The sequence below is a fragment of the Brachyhypopomus gauderio genome, chromosome 16 (assembly GCF_052324685.1).
Source record: "Brachyhypopomus gauderio isolate BG-103 chromosome 16, BGAUD_0.2, whole genome shotgun sequence".
Taxonomy (NCBI): Eukaryota; Metazoa; Chordata; class Actinopteri; order Gymnotiformes; family Hypopomidae; genus Brachyhypopomus; species Brachyhypopomus gauderio.
Window position 1 is genome coordinate 1,354,098 of NC_135226.1, and position 23,318 is coordinate 1,377,415.

At 42.7% G+C, this 23,318-nt stretch overlaps 1 protein-coding gene across 1 annotated transcript; it reads left to right on the forward strand.

Annotated features, from left to right (window-relative positions):
* Positions 1 to 136: 136 nt before the first annotated feature.
* Positions 137 to 17,160, forward strand: pccb (propionyl-CoA carboxylase subunit beta). The gene is made up of 15 exons (XM_076975863.1): positions 137 to 576; positions 1,263 to 1,382; positions 2,388 to 2,456; positions 2,556 to 2,612; positions 2,869 to 2,982; positions 3,070 to 3,180; positions 3,544 to 3,652; positions 5,284 to 5,404; positions 8,247 to 8,328; positions 8,418 to 8,541; positions 8,696 to 8,803; positions 8,973 to 9,073; positions 9,242 to 9,340; positions 13,649 to 13,748; positions 16,851 to 17,160. The coding sequence occupies exons 1-15, from the start codon at positions 337 to 339 to the stop codon at positions 16,970 to 16,972; spliced, it is 1,677 nt and encodes a 558-aa protein (XP_076831978.1). The 5' UTR covers positions 137 to 336; the 3' UTR covers positions 16,973 to 17,160.
* The last annotated feature ends 6,158 nt before the right edge of the window (positions 17,161 to 23,318 follow it).

Consider the following 23,318-nt stretch of genomic DNA (forward strand, 5'->3'; position numbering starts at 1 on the left):
AGATCTACAAATGGAGAGCCAGATGTACATTTAGCGTAGATAATGTTCACGTAGTCACTTTAAACGTTGGTAACGCACCATTTAATAACAACTTATATTCGTTTACGCCGAACTAATTGTGCTCATTCTGCCTTGGGAGTCACATACATTAGCTAGCTAGCGAGCTCACAGTATGTTGTATTTAGGTTAAATACATACAACGCAGCCTCGAGCGCATCTCCGATTGGTTCTCTCTGTAACGCCTACACAGAAAACGATTAATGATTGGTCGTAAAATTCCAGTCCACTGATTGGTTTAGTTGTGTCCCGCCCGCGTGTCCTCTACGGTACACAGTAATGGCGGCGTACACTCGTGTAGGAAGCAGCGGGGTTTTAACTGGGCTAAGACGCTCGTTGAGTTGGTTAGTCGGCGTCACGCAGGGAAGTGTGGCCGGTGCGGTGACGGGACCGGGAGCGCTGCGGACCTCACGGCGGTGTTACATCAGTCCGCTGTCCGTGCAGGAGAGAGTAGAGTTGAAGCGGAGCGCTGCGCTGCTGGGTGGAGGAGAGAAGAGAGTGGAGGCACAACACCACAGGGTGACTACACCTCAACACCACCCTCACACCTCCTCAACACCACCTCAACACCACCCTCACACCTCCTCAACACCACCCTCACACCACCTCAACACCACCCTCAAACCACCCTCACACCTCAACACCACCCTCACACCACCTCAACACCACCCTCACACCACCTCAACACCACCCTCACACCTCAACACCACCCTCACACCACCTCAATACCACCTCAACACCACCTTCACACCTCAACACCACCCTCACACCACCTCAACACCACCCTCACACCTCAACACCACCCTCACACCACCTCAACACCACCCTCACACCTCAACACCACCCTCACACCACCTCAACACCACCTTCACACCTCAACACCACCCTCACACCACCTCAACACCACCCTCACACCACCTCAACACCACCCTCACACCACCTCAATACCACCCTCACACCACCTCAACACCACCTCAACACCACCCTCACACCACCCTCACACCACCTCAACACCACCCTCACACCTCAACACCACCCTCACACCTCAACACCACCCTCACACCACCTCAACACCACCCTCACACCACCTCAACACCACCCTCACACCACCTCAACACCACCCTCACACTACTGACACTTTTAACATTACACAATATCAATGAGATTTGAGCACGGAAATCATTTTAATAATGTAATCTTCGCAGGGTAAACTAACTGCTCGAGAAAGAATTGACCTGTTATTGGACAATGATTCCTTTGTTGAATATGACATGTTTGTCGAACATCGCTGTGCTGATTTTGGGATGGAGGCAGATCACAACAAGGTACAAATCACGTGTGACGCAAACATTTCATCTGGATATTTTTGCTCAGGTGTTAACGTATATTGTTTAACTGGCGTTGCTGTGTATTCCAGTTGTATCAACAGAGATGGGAGGATAACTTAAAAAAATGTATCTGTAACATCATCAAAGTGATGGTGTATTAAAGTAGCATTGTCTGATTACTTCTAAGTTTCAGACCACTGATCCCAGAACAAGCTAGAACAAGTTCCTGTAGTTTTTCAGTGTAGACTCATGAACAACTCAGAACTGTAAATGTTGTCCGTATAAACACATTTCTTTCCAACAATCCAGCATTGGTCAGAAGGACATTTGCTGTAAAATATCAAATTCCTATTTTCCTGTCAAATTAGGTTCAGTCAGTGTAAACATCCTAGACAGGGATATAATATTTTGGCATCAAATTCCAACTATAGGTTTGGTATAAAACTTTATTTATACTAAACCTATGATTGGCATATACCTGTTTGAATATACAAATTAAAACACATGATAGGAGATCATGCACTCATTGGTTTAAATTTTGAGCAAAGACAGTACTGCTGTCAAGAAATTGTGTAATCCAACCCATTATAACGAAACCATGAACAGTGGTTTATCATCTCATACCAACTATGGCACAATAACATGAGAAAATGTCAGTGTAAGACTAGCCTTTTAAACTTCAGTACTGACTACAAAATAATAGAATCAAGATAAGTTTACTAAACATGTATAATGGCATGTAAAAATGTAGTGTCCACAAAACATTGAAAAAATCCTGTATTTACAATAAAGAAATCTGTTTACTCAAAGGTGTTAGCACAGGGGTGTTATGCACTCAGAAGAGCTCAGAAATGCACACCTCATTTCAGACACATTGCAAGGGGATGAAGTGACACCCAAAAATACCCTGGGCAGGACCATAATTGGCATGATACACATTTTACAGCTTTTAACATGCTGACTGTCAAACTTGCATATTCTTTACATTGTACATGGGTCCAGTTCCCAGGTGACAGCGTGGTAACAGGACAGGGCAGAATCAATGGCAGGCTCGTGTACGTTTTCAGTCAGGTGTGTATGCATTTACACATCACTCTGCTTTTGAGTGAACTGATGTTATAGGATAGAACATCATGAACTGATATGCAAACATGTCTCTCTTTCAATCAGGACTTCACTGTGTTTGGAGGCAGTTTGTCTGGAGCTCATGCTCAGAAGATTTGCAAGGTGACCTCTGCTCAATCGCAGGCCCTGATTTCAGAGACTGAATCCTCTCTGACTTGTGACTTTGCAGCCAATCTGCAGTGTCACAATTCTGTCACTAATATGGCAAAAAAAGATTCATGAATCATGTTTGTGTCCTGATTAAATGTGTTTAATTAATTTATTTTTAATCTGTCAGTCTTTTAGTTCATAGTTAGTATAGCCTCATCAGTCACATGTTTCTATATGTGCTGCACTAAAGTTCCATTTTCATTGGTAGATTATGGACCAGGCGATGATGGTGGGAGCGCCTGTTATTGGTCTCAACGACTCGGGTGGTGCCCGTATTCAGGAAGGGGTGGAGTCTCTTGCAGGTTATGCAGACATCTTTTTAGTAAGTGGAACGACTGAGGCTGTGTAGCCTAACAAATGTGTGTGGGGTGATTTTTTTTATCCTCTCAATTCCCTGTTTGTGTCCCAGCGGAACGTGATGTCTTCTGGCGTGGTCCCTCAGATCTCCCTCATCATGGGCCCATGTGCAGGTGGAGCTGTCTACTCACCTGCTCTAACAGATTTCACCTTCATGGTGAAGGTAAGAGTCAAACAGAAGGTGACATTAGGTGACATCACATGCGCAGTCTGGCTTCATTAACCTGTCAAGGGCAAAGATAAAAAATTGTTTTGGAAATACAAGGAGAACCATACACTGACATTCTATAGGCGTAAATGGATTTGGCCTTAAACCTTAAAGAATTTCATATAAACACGTACCAAAGCTTTTAGAATATTAATGGTGGTAGATACAGATCAAATTGTAGTTCATGTTTGTCAGGAATTTTTTTAAATAGCAACAAATTCCTTGGATCAGTGGGAATATTTTCTTCTGTCTTGGTTTTTCAGCTTGACAACTGGGCAAAATATACAAATAATATATTTATTGTTTATTTTTGGGCAGGACACATCATACCTCTTCATCACAGGTCCAGATGTGGTGAAATCGGTCACTAATGAGGATGTGACCCAGGAGGAACTGGGTGGAGCAAAGACACACACTGCTGTTTCTGGCAAGTATTCTAGCCACCAGCTTCATTGAAGGACTCCTGCTAGGAGACCGCGTGAGTTCATGAACATAGTGGCAGCTGTTTACGAATCTTTTAATAAATCTGTATACATTTACATTTACATTTATGGCATTTGGCAGATGCCCTTATCCAGAGCGACTTACATTTTTCTCAATTTATACAAGTGAGCAATTGAGGGTTGAGGGCCTTGCTCAGGGGCACCTCAGTCATGGCCTCAGGTCTGGGAATCAAAACCACGATCCTCCGGTCACAAGACCAGTTCCCTACCACCAGGCCTTGACTGCCCTGTATAATGTATACCAGAGTATGATTTACAACTGAGAGACTTTCTAAATAAAAACAGAAGTATTGTTTGACATGTTTCTCTTTACCTTAAGCAAATCATAGAGTGAATGTATGTGATTCTAGCTAATTAAACATGCACAATATGCAGCTCCTTTGTCTTTCAAAATATAGAAATGTCTCAACAGTGAGGTGTGAATTGTCAGAACTATTGTCATTCAGCCACGTCCAAAACCTCTTTAGACATGAACCCACATTTGCTGATATGGAACCCCAAACATGATAGATCCACCCCCTGCTTCACTGATGGCAGGATGATTTAAGGCTTTTCTCCCACCATCCTTTTTTCATCCCACCATAGCAAATTCTGGCCATTAGTTTAATTTTGACTTCAGTATACAGCACATGCTTACAAAACACATCATGCTTTTCTTGTTGTTCTGTAGCAATACTTCAAATGGTTGGTTTTGTTATGGTAAGGATTTCCTCTTAAGACACTTCCATAGGAGTGATGTTTGTGCAGATGTTTGTGCAGCACTGCTGCAGAGTGCACCATTGCCCATCACTTTGCTAACACTTTCTCCAGGTTTTCAGGTTTTATTAGCCTTTCTTACCAGTACACAAGAAAGTCTCTCTTGAGTTTTCTTGGTCTTCCAGATCGTATTCTGATCTCCACAGTTCCCCTGAAATTACATTTCTTAATAACATTTGCACTGTAACTGCAAAATGGAACTGCAACCTGAAAATCCTGAGCGTTCTTCTCGTACGGTTCCTCTGCCATGTGGGGAGTGATTACTGCGTTCTTCTCTGTTCCTCTGCCATGTGGGGAGTGATTACTGCATTCTTCTCTGTTCCTCTGCCATGTGGGGAGTGATTACTGCGTTCTTCTCTGTTCCTCTGCCATGTGGGGAGTGATTACTGTAGATCTTTAGACAGTTGCTTAGATGACATTGTGGTTGCCGAGTGTGAACACAAAGATTGAAGAAGAATAGAGAATATCAGAATATCTACAGCTTGGATGTTTTTTAGTTGCTTAATCCTGTACAGTTTGTGACCTCAGCACTGATTTGATCATCCAGATCTGAGGCCTGGTCCTAAATAAATAAATAAATATCTGGGTGTCCGTACATTTGCACAGGCCCAGTCACTGATTATTTAGAGTTTAGTTATAATGATCCCATGCTTGAGACCTGCTGACAAACTTTGCACTATTAAAATGAATCTCAATGAGATTTAGATTTTACCTTTTAAGATTTTTAAAAGGAACCATACAAATAAATGTCATGTAATCACTATCAACAGGAACACATGCCTGTCTCTGTATCTGTTAGGTGTGGCTCATAGGGCCTTTGAGAATGATGTTGATGCCCTGCTGAACCTGAGAAACTTCTTCAACTTCCTCCCACTGAGTAACAAAGACCCAGCACCTGTTACTGAGTGTCATGATCCCAGGTAAAGAAACTGACTACTGGTGTACCATACACTGTTAGGAGAACTGTAAACATCCTTGTGTTAACATCCTGCTTATCCAGCTCCGGGTCACAGGGACAGTAGCGTAAAGGAGCCACAGGTTTCTCTCTCCCTAGCCACCTCTCTCAGCTCTTCTGGGTGGATACAGAGGCGTTCCCAGAACAGCCGAGACACATAATCTCTCCGGCATGTCCTTGGTCTTGTCTCATTCTTTTGGTCACTACCTAGAGCTCGTGACCATATGTGAGTGATTGACCAGTAAGTTGAGAGCATTGCCTTGCTCCCCCACCACAACAATACAGCATCCGCAACACTGCAGACGCCACACCGCTCCTTCCCCCACTCCTGAACAAGAACCACGGACTGGGATGTGCTGCTTAGCCCACACTGTGAGGACATAGAGGGGATGACACACTGTCTGACGGATTATCTCAACTTCTGTGTAGACGTGGTTTCCCCCATGAAGACTGTACGGTGTTACCCTAACAATAAGCCATGGGTAACGCGGGAAGTCAAAGCTGTCCTCAACAGGAAGAAGGCCGCATTCTGGAGCAGGGACAGGGGGGCGATGAAAGCAGCACAGGAGGTGATCGCTGTGTGAGGGAAGCTAAGGACAGCTACAGGAGAAAGGTGGAGCTTAAGCTTGAAGAGAACAACATGAGGGAGGTCTGGAAAGGTGTTAAGACCATCACTGGCCACAACACAAAGACCAGAGCCATAGGACGGACTGTTTAGAAGGCCAACGAGATGAAGAACTTCTTCAATCAGTCCATGTCTCCCACACCCTCTCCCTCACTGCAGCCATATCTCCCTCTTCCCTCAACACACCTTCCATCACTTACTGCAGCAGCCTCCTCCTCCTCCACCCCCATCTTATCACCGGAAACTACTGTGGATGTTCTATCAGTCTGTGGTTGCCAGTGTCCTGTTCTACACTGTGGTGTGCTGGGGGAGCAGCATATCCAAGAAGGACACATCCAGGCTGAACAAACTCATCAGACGGGCTGACTCAGTGGTCGGCATGAAGCTGGACTCTCTGGTGACTGTGGCAGAGAAGAAGACCCTGGACAAACTGCTGGGCATTATGGACGATGTCAGTCATCCTCTGAACACTGTCATCAGTAACCAGAGGAGTGTGTTCAGTGACCGACTGCTCCTTCCCAAGTGCAGGACTAACAGGTTTAAAAACTCCTTTGTCCTTTATGCCATTGGACTCACAGGAAAACAGACTGATCAAACACTAACCGGACTACATACAATAACTTAATGGCTCATTAAAAATAACCAGTGCAATAATATTTTAAACAGAGTGCAATAACTATTAGGGGTGGGTATCACTACTGATTTCCCAGTTTGATTCGCTTCTGATTCACAAGGTCCCGATTCAATTCGATTTTCGATTCGATCCGATTCAATATCGATTCTTGTAGGGAAATTTCAGTTACTATAAAAAGTGTAGTTTGAATGTGAAATGTTGTAATGATACAAGGAACACTCAAACTTTATTAAAATGCATTAAGTTATTAGTGTTTATACTGTGAACAATAGTTACATTCTTTTTTTTTATATCAGTTAATGCACACACATAGCTCCTTTACCAGAAAAGGCATTGAAAGTAGTTTTGAACAGCCTTTTAAAGTGCAAATTAAGTTTTTTTTACATGTAACAAAAACATTTATGAACATAGTTCTGAATATTGTAACCATTTAAGGTCCAAAAACTTCATGACTGCTTTCTGACATCTTGGAGATTGTCAAATTTTTCTGCAAGAAAATGAGCTGATCAACATGTTGAGGAGACAGCTCCTTTGTGCAGCAACAATATTGCCCGCTGTTGAGAAAACTTCACAGCTTTATATATATGTTGTGAAAAGCGTTATACAAATATATTTGATTTGATTTGATATTTTACGCGTCGCGACCGGCGTGAGGGTCCGCGCACCGAAAACGACGTAATCAACGACGCTTCGCGAGGTCATGCACCTCTCGAATTTTGTAACTTTGTGCGCGCCGCGCTTCAGCGCAATGAACAAAGTTATGTTTGCAGGGTTCATACACCTAAACAATGTGGAATTAAAGCACGTCACGCGAGATAAAACGCGAGACGTTAAAACGGTACGCATAAGCGTGGAAAATTGGCCAATTCTAAAGATCGATCTCAGGTTTAATAATCGATATCGAATCATTCAAATGAAGATCAATTTGAATCGAAAAATCGATTTTTCAAACACACCCCTAATAACTATGTGTAATATCTCTTTGGCTCGTATATTCTATAGTTTTTATATTTATAATTATTATTACTAGTTTAATCTCTTTAATCTGTATCCACTATTTTCTATTACTGTTATGATGCTGGTTAAATCGTAATTTCCCTGAGGGAAACCTCCCAAAGGGATCAATAAAGATCTACCTACCTACCTACCTACCTACCCACCCACCCCACCCCACCCCACCCCACCCAAACTCCAGAATGGAATAAAGTCCAGCCTCCCTTGAGAGGATTGGTTTCAGAATTCACACTGTATGTTGAGGTGAGTCCAACTTTATCTAGTTGGTATCTCTCAGCCTCACACACCAGCTCAGGCTCCTTCCCAACCAGAGAGGTCACATTTCATGTCTTCAGTAACTGAGGATCAGAACGCCAAGGCCCCCGCCTTCAGCCACTACTTCCTGTCCCACAGAGGGTGGGCACATGGGACAGTGGACCCATGTATCTATCTCCCCATGGGGTGGGAGTTACCTGGCTTTGTACTGTTACTCCTGTGTGAGCGGGGTTGTTACTCTGCTAAGGAAGGACATGTTGTCTGCTTTTGTGCCCTTAGCGATCGTCTGGTTCCTGGGCTTGACACCCTGGTCCCCTTTGAGAGCACCAAGGCCTACGACATGCTGGACATCATTCAGGCTGTAAGTTTGCCTTAATGTGCAGGTATGGTGTTTAAACGATTTACATTTGAGTGTAGAGCTGCATTCCTCCCTCTCTACCCGTCCCACAGATAGTGGATGAGAGGGATTTCTTTGAAATAATGCCGAACTATGCCAAGAATATTGTGGTGGGCTTTGCACGGATGAATGGTCGCACTATTGGCATTGTGGGAAACCAACCAAAAGTAGCGTCAGGTACAGATGCCTCTATGCTGATCCAACTCACTCCAGCATCACTAATAATGTAAAATGTAATACAGGGGTCATTATGTAATACGGGGGTCATTATGTAATACAGGGGTAATTCCCCCGTTTTTGTCCTGTGCCTCTACGTCTTCACTTATTGTAGGCTGCTTGGACATCAACTCTTCAATAAAAGGGGCACGCTTCGTTAGGTTCTGTGATGCTTTTAACATTCCCATCATCACATTTGTGGATGTTCCTGGATTCCTCCCAGGTAAGGAAAATTTTAAAATCTTGAAGAAAAAAAAATGTAAACAATTAAAATATTTTAAAATATATTTCATGTTGATCTTCTACATGAGGTTCTTTAAATGACACATTTCTAATGGTCTAAATCACATTGCTGGTTTACACATTTTCATTAAACGTCTGTGACCCTGCAGGCACTGCTCAAGAGTACGGAGGCATTATCAGGCATGGAGCAAAACTGCTTTTTGCTTTTGCAGAGGCAACAGTTCCTAAAATTACTGTAATCACAAGAAAGGTAAGAGGCATTACTGTGGGAGGGGCAGATGGGGCAGGTGCGGGGCACGTGTGAGCATGATGGGGCAGGGGCGGGGCACGTGTGAGCATGATGGGGCAGGGGCGGGGCATGTGTGTGCATGCACACTTTATATATGAGGTTGTTGGCTGAATCCTGTTTACCCCGCAGGCTTATGGTGGAGCGTATGATGTGATGAGCTCCAAACACTTGCGAGGAGATGTGAACTATGCCTGGACGTCAGCTGAAGTGGCTGTGATGGGGGCCAAGGTAACACTGTTTAATACTCTCTGAATTAATGCTCCCTCCACCTGTAAAGTAATGCTTCCTCTAAATCAGTGGTTCCCAAACTTTTTCTGCCGTGCCCCCCTTTAGTAGATGAGAATATTTTTGCGCCCCCCCCCCCCCCCCCCCCCCATTGACTAGGGATGCACCGATTCACGTTTTTCACTTCCGATACCCATTCAGATATCTGAGGCTTAGTATCGGCTGATACTGATCCGATACTGGTCTGACAGAGTAAAACAATGCTGAATCGACATAAAACATTTTTTTTAAACACAGACATACTGAATTACAAGTTTATTGAAAACTCTGCACCAGTATAGCACACTTAAACACACATAAAAACATGTAAAAACAAGACAACTTGCATTTGTTCAGTCAGTGCAATTATGAATAGAACATTGAATGTAAAATAAATAATACCAAAGAACCTGAAACTTACAAAAACAATAGGTTCACAACTTTGGTCAAACATGAAAAAAATAAACTGCAAGAAACCTTTGAAATGGTTCAAGAATTCTAAATATAATTTAAAATAAATAAGGAGATGAAATAAGAGAAACAGCAATACCTATGTGGCTAGTTTGCTAGCGCAGACATCACGCAGAGCACAAAGCATGTAACGGCCAGAAATATTGGCCCATTTCCACTAGGGCCTGCTTGGCGCGGTACGGTTCGATTCGCGACGGTTTGTGAGTGTTTCCATTAGTACCAGGTCCCAGTTTGCCGGTCCCTTCGGGTAGTATTTTCGTACCTACTCGCTCGAGGTTCTAACCGTTCCGAAGCGGTACAGTTCTGTGACGTGGAGGAACAGCATGACACTGATTGGCCAGGGAGTGTCGTCACAGGTTGCGTCAGGAGAGCGACTCCTCCGCTATGGACTCCTCAGCCATTTTTAAAACCCAAGGAGCGAAGTCTGTTCCCTGGTCAAACGCCAAGGTACAAACCTTTCTGTTAATAATCAGCGATCAAAAAATCCAGGGCGAACTAGACGGGGCCACTAGAAATGTAAAGGTTTTTAGCGAGGTTTCCGCGCTAATGGCCACTCATGGCTACCAGCGGTCCGTTCAGCAGTGCCGGTCGGTCCAAGCTTAAAAAGCTTAAAAGCGATTACCGGGCGGTGAAGGATTATAACGGATGCAGCGGAGCAAACCGCAAAGACTGGAAATGGTTCCAGCAAATGGATGCCATATACGGTCACCGGCCAGCCAGTAACGGAAGAGAAAATGTGCTGGACACGACAACGTCGGTGCTGGAGGCCACGGAGAATGGTGAGTGTATTGTGATTTCAGTTTTACTAGGCTCGTAAAAGATGTAATATGAACGTAATATGAACGCATCTATTGTAAACGCAGGAATTTAGAGCTGTGTTTGTAGTTAATGTTACCACCACAGTCACTACTGTACAATAGCTAGCTCTTAGCCTTGCTAGTTGCTAGTTAGCTGTAGCCATAAACAAAGCATGAGCAGGGATGACGTGCTACACATTTTGTGCAGTTACGCTATATTGTTGCTTTCACGGGAATGCTTGTGTTTAATATTTGTTATTTTTTACGTTCAAGATTTCCCTTCCACTGACGAGGTGAGCGGAGTTGGCGGAAAATGTTTCCTTCAACCGGGCTTTCCTCGGGGTGCTTGGCGAACTTGTGAACACCATGCGAGACAGACGCCAGTAAAAGCACACAAAATGTTGCTTGTAGTATTATAAATATTTATTTCATATAAAGCTATACGTTATTTTTAGGTAATTTGCCTTTTGCACTTTTTTTTAACTATAACTATATTATTTACATATTTTGTACTTTAAATATCTATATTTCATAATAAAGTTTGATTTTATTTGATTGTATGACTGATGCTTTTTATGCAGGGTGTGTTCAGCCTGTTTGAGTAATACCAAATTATTGTCAATAATTAGAGCAACCACATACAATAATGAAGATAAAGATAAATAAGATACAATAATGGTATGTGTTAAGGGGCATCGACCGGTGTTGTGGTCGCATACAAATGATGTCACGACACTACAACCCGTGCGCCAACAGCGACTCCACCCACATTGGGGTGGTTCACCATTGTAATGGAAACACAACGCGACCGTACCGTTCCGTTGTGAATCGATCCGTATCGAACCGTACCGCGCCAAGCAGGCCCTAGTGGAAATGCGCCATATGTGTACTGTCTCTTTAAGGGAGCGAGTTGAGTGCACGTATGGAATATTGTTGTTTTTTTAGCCTTCTGCTGTAGACCGACTCAGACCACTGCTCTTTATTTTATCTTTATTTTATTTCTGTAAGTAATGCATTCAATGAGCTTTGGACAACTCACCAATTCATGTATGAACAGTAGTGCTGGAGCCCAGGTTTATTTTGGTCAAACAGCAAATAAACAGACTAAGTGGAATACTACCAGCGCGAGTACGAGTCAGTAGAGGGTTTTCCATCCACCGAGTTTTTGCGCATTTTGAAAATGCGCATGAAAAAAGCTGGATGGAAAAAGACCAAATTTCGAAAAAAGCTCCAAATATTGCAAAAAGATTTTTACGCTAGGAGGAGGTGGAAAAGTTAGACTATCGCGTCGCCAAAATTCGGAAAAACTGGATGGAAAAGGGTTTTTCGCATAAACGATGACGTATCATGCCTCAAGTCATGTGGCTCTGTACATGATCGCGATGTAAAGATGGCAAATACATACAAAAACAGTTCTGGAGAGAGTAAAAATTTAATTTAACTTCTCCATGTATAGAAAAGAAAAAGAAAAAAATGTTTCAAAACCTCAACGTGCAAAAATGCGTAACTGCCAGATGGACGTAAAACCACTATTGTTTGGCGTCCTCTCACGTGATCTAAAGTTTATTCGCATAACTGTAATGAATGGAAACAAGGCTTAATTCGCATTTATTTCTGCCGAAACTTGGAAATTGCGCATTATTTTTTCGAAAGGTTTGGATGGAAACCCGGCTAGTGATTCACCTCTCCTCTGTGTGCTTCGTGTTTCACTCGGCTGTTAACTGTCCAAGTTCACTTCTATCCAGGACAGAGTGGATATTTAAGGTTGAACTAACTCCGAAAAGCGTTACAAGCATAGAATTAGACTGAATAGATCTGTTTTTATGGATCGGTCACATTGTCACCGATACCCGATCTAGAATTTTTTTCAGATATTAATATCGGAATTGGTTTATCCCTAACTGACACATGTGCACATGTTTTACTTCCAAGCTCCACGCCCCCCCTGCAATAGCTCCACGCCCCACGTAGGGGGCGCGCCCCCCACTTTGGGAACCACTGCTCTAAATTATTGTTCCCTCCACAATTTAAAGGTGCCAGAATGTATTTATTCTGACAGGAACAACACTGACAATAAAACGAATCTCCATGTAAATATGTTTCTCAATAATGTGACACAAAAAGTATGGACACAAAAAGTACATAGCATGAATACTTACAGGTCGTGCTGGGGTTGAGCTGCTTAACGTTGAAACTCTCTTTAGTGCCAAATCCTGAGAGCGTTCCACTCAAGAAGAGTGGAATTGACAAAAAAATGCTCAGTGATGGAAAAGTCAAATTTATTTATATAGCGGTTATTTACAACACATGTACAAAGCAGGTTTACAATTGTATGGGTCCAGATTTCTAATGAGCAAGCCAAAGGCGAAAGTGGCAAGAAAAAACTCCCTATGATGGTGGGGATTAGGAAGAAACCTTGGGAGGACCAAGACTCAAAAAGGAACCCATCTAGGGAAGGCTAATCTATAGCAGCATAACTAAAGGGAGGGGTTCAGAGGTGACCACAGTCATGAGGGCTCACTGAGACATTGCTTTACACCCATGTCATTATCACAACTAGAGTGATGCCATGACACAGCTGGATGACTGTGATATTGTGGGCAAGACCATTTAACGCCTTATTGTGGGCAGATATTGTGGGCAAGACCATTTAACGCCTTATAGGTTAACTGAAGAATTTTTAATTCAAGTCGATATGTAATCGGAAGCCAGTGTAATGCAGCGACTAATGCAGTGGTATTAATATGATCAAATTTTCTAGCCTTAGGACTCTAGCTGCAGCACAATGTTTTAGTGTGGATAAATGGGGAATACATATGAAAACAGATGTATTTTTCAATGTACCCCAATGATAATGTTTACTTGGTCATCTGAGGTAGTGAATGATGTGTTTTGAAACTTTAACAATATTTATATATTATTCCAAAACTTCAATGAAGGGGGTGAAATGTGGTGTGGCCACTCTGTAAATATTTTGAGCAGGTGTGTCTGGTTCTGTTTCCAGGGTGCTGTGCAGATCATTTTCAGGGGTAAAGAAAACCAGGCAGAGGCGGAGGCGGAGTATGTGGAGAAGTTTGCCAACCCCTTCCCTGCTGCTGTCAGAGGTACCACACACACACACACGCACACACACGAGGAGGGTCTGGCTGCAGACCTCCAGTGTGAGGCTCGCAGCATTCTGGGACTCACCTCGTGTGAGGACGGAACTGACGTTCACACTACGTATGCGTGTATACGGAAGCACAGGTGTGCGCTTCTCCTCGTGAGAAGATGTCTCTTGGATACGGCATAATGTATGTTGTACTCAAAACGAATGACATATCTTGTGTATGTTTAATAAAGGAGTGTGTTAACTATCTGCTTGTTACGACCCCACGATGTCATGGGTCTAGGTTTGGGGTGTGGGGCAGTAGCATGCCATATGTTACGACCCCACGATGTCATGGGTCTAGGTTTGGGGTGTGGGGCAGTAGCATGCCATATGTTACGACCCCACGATGTCATGGGTCTAGGTTTGGGGTGTGGGGCAGTAGCATGCCATATGTTACGACCCCACGATGTCATGGGTCTAGGTTTGGGGTGTGGGGCAGTAGCATGCCATATGTTACGACCCCACGATGTCATGGGTCTAGGTTTGGGGTGTGGGGCAGTAGCATGCCATATGTTACGACCCCACGATGTCATGGGTCTAGGTTTGGGGTGTGGGGCAGTAGCATGCCATATGTTACGACCCCACAATGTCATGGGTCTAGGTTTGGGGTGTGGGGCAACATGCCGGTTGTGGACGAGATGTAATAAAAGAAGAACGCAGAAACCAGTCGGATGCGTTAAAAGAACACTTTACTGCCGAGTGGTAATGAGAAAAAGAGCCTTTACGCAGCAAACACTGAACAGACACATACGTACAACCACACACGATTAACCATAAACCAACCAACCAAGGAAAGGAGCAGTAGACGGCACCAAAGAAAAGAAACAAACAAAAACACACTACACTACGGTAACAAAGCAAAACTTACCCCTTACAGAAAAGAAAACATACCTACTGCTCTAACTAATCTCAAACAAAAATACACAAACGGTGCCCGCCTCTATACTGGTGTTTCTAACAAATGCAGGACTGCGTGAGTGCATATATGAGTGCGCACATGCTGCTATGCCCTCAATCCATGGTGGTGTTTGCTATACAACTCAGTTCATAACATTATGATAAAGATTATCACAACAACCGTAAAGGCAGTAAAGCTCGTGTCGCCTCCCAGCGACTTCCAGCAAACACAGCAGGCAGATTATGAAGCCGAAGAACCGCCCCCTCATCCAAATCGCGGTCTCTGATTGGCCGACAGACTCCACTCCTGATGAGGCAATCCACCTGTTGGAAATTAACCAGACAAAAAAAAGGAACAACCTCCCCAAAAACCACAGTACACGTAACACTGCTACTACTGCAGTATGTAAATAACGTACTTAGCTTTAGCACGATTAGCAGCTGCTGTGCTTAAAAGCGCTTTTTCTCTAAAGAACCAGTTATTGTATATTATAGTTATTATATATAATATTCTCATTATATCGTAGCCGTAATTGCAAGTCATAACTTTGCTTGCTTTGTCGAATTTAACAGTTAAATAGCTATAGATGTATAGATGATATAGATGATTGTACTGTTGAGTTTGTGGTATTCTATACATATTATGCTTTCATTTATTAAAAAAAGACAAGCATCTATATATGAGTAATTGTCAGCAACTGTAAGGAGCCAAAAAGGAAATCTTTTTTTAAACAAAACAAACTGTTACATGAAATCTTAATTACTATTAACCCAACAAAATGGTAAATATAGACAGCTTCCTGGCATCAACCATTTCTTTTATAAATAGCTCCATGTCCATTCCATTTCCAAATGTGAAAGTAAATGGGGACAGGATGTCGTCCCGCTCATCTTCATCAATGAACACACTGTCCATTGAGCTCAATCTTGTCAGGGCCTCTTGAGATTCATCTTCTCTCAAGAGCAGGACATCAGGAGATTGCACAACATCTTGGAAGAGCTCATGCCTACACCTGAGCCAAGAAATGGCCTCCTGCAACTAAATACATAATGAAGAAAATTACTTTAAGCTTTACCTTTAAATTGAAGCCAGTTTTTTCGGTCCAGTGTCCTGGAACTAAATGGTTTGCAAGTCCACTAAAAACACCAAACAAAGAAGGTCCTAAAAAATTGAATGCAAATTCAAAAAACATGCAAACAAACAACCAATATATATACAGTGGACTCCATGTCTTTCTTAGGACAAGCCTAAGGTCAGAAAGTCTCCCCTTGTCAAACAGGTTTTTCCAATCCTGACTATGAGCTCATTTGCTGGTCTTTCAGAGTCCAGGACATAGGACAGCTGGACACAAAAAAATTATTTGTGCATGTTTGCAACCTTTGTTTCAGTTATTAACAAGATGTACTTATTTATACATTAATTTATTTATACGTATGTCATTTTGGTCCTCCATATATTATGCTTGTAAACCAGCTAAACCATCAAACTTAAAAACAAAAACATAACCTTATTCTGGTCCAGAGCTACATTGATAAACACTGTTAGCTTAGCTGGCTACATAGTTTCACGACGTAGTAAACAATAAAGCTAACCTTATCAAAATTTTTGTGATTTTCCCACCATGCACTAAGGCAATCTATGTTATCTTTATTTTTCCACAGTTACACCTGTTATTTAGCTAACTTTCTTGATCTTGTATAACTTACCGTGACTCGACAGAAGAAAACAAACTCATGTGAAGCCATCCGAGCCACCTCTTTCCATAAGCAGCGCACACCTGTGCTTCCGTATACACGCATACGTAGTGTGAACGTCATTTCCGTCCCCACAGGTGAGGCCCAGATTACTGCGAGCCTCACACTGGAGTTCTGCAGCCAGACGCTATTGACACACACACACACACACACACACACACACACACACACACACACACACACACACACAGGGTGTCTCCTGACTTGCTGATGAGCTGCAGGGGTAAGTGGAAGTGTGAGAGTGAGGGAGTGTGACAGAGAGAAGAAGAGTGAATGATAATAAAACGATAGTGGGAAGGAGATTCATGCACACATCAGAGTGAGTGTACAGGTGCTGTGGACACTGTCTGCGGGTGTGGGCAATTTCAGCAGGTGACCTATCTGAGCTCTTCCCCCCCCTCAGGTTTTGTGGATGACATCATCCAGCCATCTACCACCCGTAAGAGGATCTGTCGAGACCTGGAGGTGCTGGCAAGCAAAAAACAAACTAATCCCTGGAAAAAGCATGCCAACATTCCCTTATAAATCCCAACTCTACTGTACTTTACTGTACTGTACTGACCTCTACACATGTTTGTAAATGTTCAGGCGTGTATAGAGAAAAAAAATCATAATATCCTGAAAATGATCCACAATGATTATAAGGTGATTGTTGGGTGCACATGTAATGTACAGTATGATCCTTACTGCAGTAAACACTCCCTAAGTCATGATGCACGTTTTTAAAGTGAGTTTTCTTAAGTGTGCAAGAGTAAAAACATTATTCAAAGGAAAAGTAATCGGCTCTAGGTTGTACAAAACAACATCATAAGTACTGAAATATACAATTTACAAGTATCTACCCAAAAGGACTGACATCACGGAGTATAGAACTGCTTCCTCCATTTGACAAAAATAGATGTTCAGACAAACCTATATAAACTTGTGACAAAAAATTCCATTTACATCAACAACCTGAGTTATTTATTTATTTTAAACAATGTAATGCATCTTGTTATTAGAAACAGAGAAATACATTTTGATATTGAACATTTACATGATCATGTAATTTTTAATACATTTACCCAGTTATACAACTCTGTTTCTCAGGATGTTCTGAAGATTAGGTTACAGTGGGAAACTAAAACATGTTGAATGGTCCCTTCATAAAGTGACATGCTACTGATTTAAATCTTTTGTATGGAAGAAAGGTTTGGCAATGCAACAGACAACAACAGACTACAATAAGGCATCCTTGCACTAGGAATCTTAGAGGAGAGCTGAAGACGTGTGATGGAGTCCTATACTCCACCATGAAGAAAGCAACCACAATGTAAACAATCCCCAATGTGACTGGACAGATACACAGTTGGAAATTTAGCATTTAAACTGATTGGATCCCCAAAAACATCACAGGATCATCCAGCCACAGTGGAGCATAAACACTGTCCAAGAAGATGAATTAAATGGACCTCATGAAAACTACAGCATTTTAGTAAAACTGGGTCTGACTGGACAGGGCAGGAAGAGCAGGCACTGAAGACCAGGGCTTTGACTAAGACTGAAGACCAGGGCTTTGACTAAGACTGAAGACCAGGGCTTTGACTAAGACTGAAGACCAGGGCTTTGACTAAGACTGAAGACCAGGGCTTTGACTAAGACTGAAGTTTGTTCGTGTGTATGTCCTTGTGTCCCAGAACCTTTTCAGGAGAGCACGGTTAAAATGCATTTCAGAACATGCGCATCGTAAAACCCTGGTAAAAAAAATACATTAATTACAAAATGTTGTTTTTCATAACAAAGACAAAGTTTTGTGTTAAGATACTTTTAATTACATTGACTGTATATTGCACAACTCCATGCGAATGGACCCTGTGAGGGTCTAAAATGCCTAAAAGTTTCCATAATGTCTCACTGATTCGTCCTCTATCATGGTGGCAGCGTTGAAGAAGTCAGATCTCAGTTCAGGCCTCTCACGCCGGTTCCGAGATGGAGGCTGGTAACGGGGACCATGATTCACAGATAAAAAACCAGCCAGTCACAGAAAATCAGACAATCAATTTTCCAAGGATTTACAGAATATCAACCAGTCAATCATAAATAACCCTTAGTACACCTGCTAAATTTTACAGACTATCTAAAAAAAAAACTAGAGTAGAACAGAGCAGGTCAGTGATCCTGTCCTCAAATCCTTCGTTCATGTCCCCCAGCTGTCCACAAGATGACATCATTAAATCCTCACAATTGAGCAGAGATGGGGGCTGTGTACGAAATAGCCTACTACATACTACTGGCGTACTGATCGAGCCCCAAATCAGTATGCCGTATGCAGTATGTGACCAAAATTAAATTTTCCAGTACGCGAAACATACCCGGATGACCTACTACTTCCGCAAAATATTCTAGTACGCGAACAGAGCTATCTTCATGGTGTACTGCATCCCATCATGCAACGCTACGTTCACGTGACCCCATAGTATGCTTTGCTGTTGTCGCATACTGGAAACTGTACTGCATACTACTACGAGGACAAGTATGCAGTATCCAGTATATACTGAGTCCAGTATGCAGTATCCAGTATGTAGTAGTCTATTTCGAACAGAGCCCGGACTCGAGTTTGGGACTCGGACTCGAGTCGCACTTAGGTCGCATATACAGTGACTTCAGACTCGACTTAGACTTGCATTAAAAAGACTTGCAACTCGACTTGAACTCGTGATTTGAGACTTGTGAACAATCTTTTATTTGTAATGTTCTTTTGTGTTTCATTTGACAACCTTTTCTCCACCTGTCTGTATGCTTTTTACTTCCCACTGACGTAACATTTTCGGCGCGCGGACCCTCGCGCACTGTTGCCAACTCCTCAGTAAGGAAAGTCGCTATTGGTTGTCCTAAAAGTCGCTAGAAGTCGCTAAATGATGTCATCACCTAATTTGCATAATACATGTTTTTGAAGCTGTAAAGGAATAATGTTGGGAGAGAAAAAAGTGAGTAAAAACATCTTAAATATGTTAGAACTACAAATGAACAACATCTGTTGTCTTTGAAATAGGCAGTCACTTCTCAAAAGAACTACATGACTTTAATGCTTTGTATAAAAATTTTTTATGTAAATTACATAAATAGTTTTTTTGCTGTGTTGTTAAATGTTAGTATACGAGTAGTAGTTTGCAGGAACTAGTTGGCATAGAAATCAACCTTACAATACAGGCAGTATGCCCGTGTATTATCTCCAATACATAGCTTCAGCCAGCCTTTAAATTCAGGATTTGATTCCCACTCTTTCCTGTATTTTTGAGAATAGAGTTTAGAGTGAGACATGATGAGCAAGTTAGCTAGATGTTAAGCTTTCACAGACGCACACACTGTGGAGAGTTAGCTAAATGTTTAAGCTAGATGTTAAGCTTTCACAGAGATGCACTGTGGATGAGTCGAGTGACTGGCTACGTGGTGAATGAGGTGAAGAATGACTGAAACTGTGTGAGTTAAATGCAGTGATTTCTTTTCGTGTCTCACTGAAGACTAAACCATTTATATTTACATCCCCCGTCGGCGGCAGCTTTGGGCATGCGCAGTTCATGTGCAGTGTGGACGTGGAGCGGTGACGGTCTGCTCTGAGTGTGAGACTGCACTGAGTGTTGTGGGGCTCACGGCAGCACCCGCTGGGGCTCACGGCCCAGAGGACAGCAACTAAAGAGCGTGTTTGTTCAGAGTCGCCAAAAGTCTCCAATAACACCACAAAAAGTCGCTAGATTTGTCGCTAGTCGCTTTTTACTACAAAAAGTTGCTAGAGGGTCTGAAAAGTCGCTAAATATAGCGACTAAGTCGCTAAGTTGGCAACACTGCCTGGATCATCGCCAATCTGTGACGTATTTCAGCTTGTAATTACGAAGCGAGCAGAAATTTTAGAAGCGAGCAAAAAACAAACGCGCGCTGAAAACAGTGAACCGCGCAATTCTTGATTCTCTGCTCTCGTTGTCAGTTTTTGCTCGGTTTCCTTGATTTTGCGTGCTCAATGTGTCTGACTTGCTCGATTTAACATTATCTTTGCGCTCTCATATTAAAGATAGTAATTTGACGCCATACCGCAGATGTCGTTTCATTTGTCGTATTTTTCCCGACATCATCGTCCCACATGGTTTACACACCGTCTTTTTCTCAAAGTCAAAGGAGAAATGTGTCCATATATCGCGTCTTATCTTTCTCCCTGCTGACATTGTCGAGTTAACTTTGAGTTTAATTTCATGAGTAGTGTTGTCAGGCATCCCAAGTTGCAAAAGTTGATTTCAAGGAGGGGGGGGGGGGGGGGGGGGGTGGTGAGTGAAAGTTGTTGAGTGGGGGGGGGGGGGGGGGGGGAATATAAGTAAGTTATATCTCTCCCCCTCTCTCTCCTTCCCACTCGCGATTAGAGAAAAAAAAGTTTCGCCTGTGTGCGCGTTTGTGTGGGTCACTTGTTCTGAATTCCGGGAGATTATATGTGACTTGCGGGTATCAGGGAGACACTACCGAAATGCGGGAGACTCCCGCAGCTTCCGGGAGACTTGGGATGTCTGTGTTGTGTCGTTTGCGAACGATTCGTTCAAATGAACGAAACATTTGAGTGAACGAACTGAATCGAATCACTTCCTCAGATGATTCGTTCCTTTTTCAGTTCAGTAATTGAGCTCAGCAGCGACCGTGCAGGCCGTCACCGAATCACCGAGGGAACTGCGCATGCTCCGTGATTCGTTCAGTGATTCGTTCATGAACTGAAAGTTCTCGTTCATTCTCTGATTCGTTCATGAACTGAAAGCTCTCGTTCACTCACTGATTCGTTCATGAACTGAAAGCTCTTGTTCACTCACTGATTCGTTCATGAACTGAAAGCTCTCGTTCACTCACTGATTCGTTCATGAACTGAAAGCTCTCGTTCAATTTCTGATTTGTTCACTGAACGTAATGTCACCCAGAGAACTGTTGTTAAGGACGTGATTCACGTTTGCGCTGCCACTCACTCACATTTTCTTTTTGATTGCACATTTAAGTTGATATTTTCATCTGAATGTACAGTTTTTATCTTAATGTTGCTCTTAATTTAATATTTATTTTGCACTTTTGTATGTAACCAGGTGGAAAAAAGTGGTTAACTGTAAAGTGTTCACTGTAAATCCATTGTATTATCCACATGCTGGTTGAAGTACCTGCGTAGGTCAGAGGGTGGCGCCATCCCCAGGTGCAGGGGTAATCGGTGTCAGAAAGTACAAAATCCTTTTACGCACTTTTGGGACAGACGTGACGAGCACGTAATTTCAATCAGAGACGGTTGGTGTGAGAGAGTTAGGCTATCTTAACCAATGTTCCAGAAACTCGGTAAGAAATGTTTGTGTAATCAATGATTTACCCTGCGGTATAAAGATGTTAATGTTATTTTTTCCTTTGTCCTCTTGTAGAGAGGCCACTGCCGTTTTGTTTTCTGTTTCATTTCATTTTTTTTATGCAAACGTGCCGCTGCACGCTAGCGCGCCATTTCGAGACCGTAGGTAGATAGAGCACGAGTTGCCTGTTTTTTGCTAATTCTTTATTTTACGAGCTCGGAAAACTGAAGTGTTTGATGAGAATAAAGAACCCCTTTTCGTATTTGAAGTCTTGTGTGTTACATTGACCCGGCTTCAAATCTTGGTACCAGGAGTGGGGTTTCTCATTTTTTCTTCTGCGCGTAAAGTGCGTACATCACGGCGTAGCGCTAGCTTTGTATGATAACGGCAGTGGTGAAGAATCAATCAATCAATCAAATTTTATTTATATAGCGCTTTTTACAACAGTTGTTGTCACAAAGCAGCTTTACAAGTGCCGAGTCCTAGCCCCCAGTGAGCAAGCCAAGGGCGACAGTGGCAAGGAAAAACTCCCTAGTTTTTTTGCATGAGGAAGAAACCTTGAGAGGAACCAAGACTCAGGGGGGGAACCCATCCTCCTCTGGCCGACACCGGTCACCATGACAACAACAACAACATTTTAGACAGAAAGAAGAGAAAGAAAAGGAAAAATATGTAATAATGTCCATCATGATGTATGCATCCGGTTAGGCAGGAGGTGGCTGGCTCCTCATCTCATTATTCCTCAAGCAGGCGGGCAGCCATGTGGAGAAATGAAACAGGGAAAATTAGCTCTGTATGAGGACACAAGAAGTGGCCTAACCAGTGCGGACAGAGGCAAGGATTTTTCTTTTTGTGGCGTCGCTGTCCGGAGACCAGACGAGTGGCGACCGGGGCTCGAGTGGCTGTACTGGCGTGGCTGTGAGGGATTCCAGCGAGGTGACCATCAGACTGGGAAGGATTCCAGGTTGAGAGAGCATCGTCCAGGAGCCTCGCGGGAGCTCTGGATCTTCGACGAGTTTATCCTTTATTTGATTTTGTATTGACTTTTAAGTAAACTGGTAAAAAAAATGTCTGAATCAGGAAATGTTGAGATGTTTGATGGACATTTACTAGTGGATGAGGATCGCCATGAACATGACTATGAACATGACAATGGAAACGAACAAGCTGATGTCACAAATAAGTGAGTTAGCTAGAAAACAAGAAGTCATGACAGTCATATCATCACTAAATACTGAGCCTACCAGGTCTTATGTGTATGTTCCCAGAGAAAGACACATCTCACCTTTTAGTGGAGACATTGAAAATGACGGGAGGAGTGTAGATGAGTTTATTGAGGAAGTAGAAAGAGTTATTTCTGCTAGAAACCAATCTGCACCTGAGCAATTTGATTTTGTGATGTCACTCTTGAGGGGCTCAGCCTTAGATGAGGTATGTTTACGCAAAGCTGATGGTGACGTTGTAAAAGATCTGTTTGTCTACCTAAGAGATGCTTTTGGAGATAAACGTAGTGCTTCCCAGCTATTGCAAAACTTTTA

Coding starts and splice junctions, on each gene's coding strand:
- pccb (XM_076975863.1), top strand. CDS start 337: ATGGCGGCGTACACTCGTGTAGGAAGCAGCGGGGTTTTAACTGGGCTA. Junction 2,457..2,555: donor TCGTGTACGTTTTCAGTCAG/GTGTGTATGCAT, acceptor TCTTTCAATCAG/GACTTCACTGTGTTTGGAGG. Junction 5,405..8,246: donor ACTGAGTGTCATGATCCCAG/GTAAAGAAACTG, acceptor TTGTGCCCTTAG/CGATCGTCTGGTTCCTGGGC.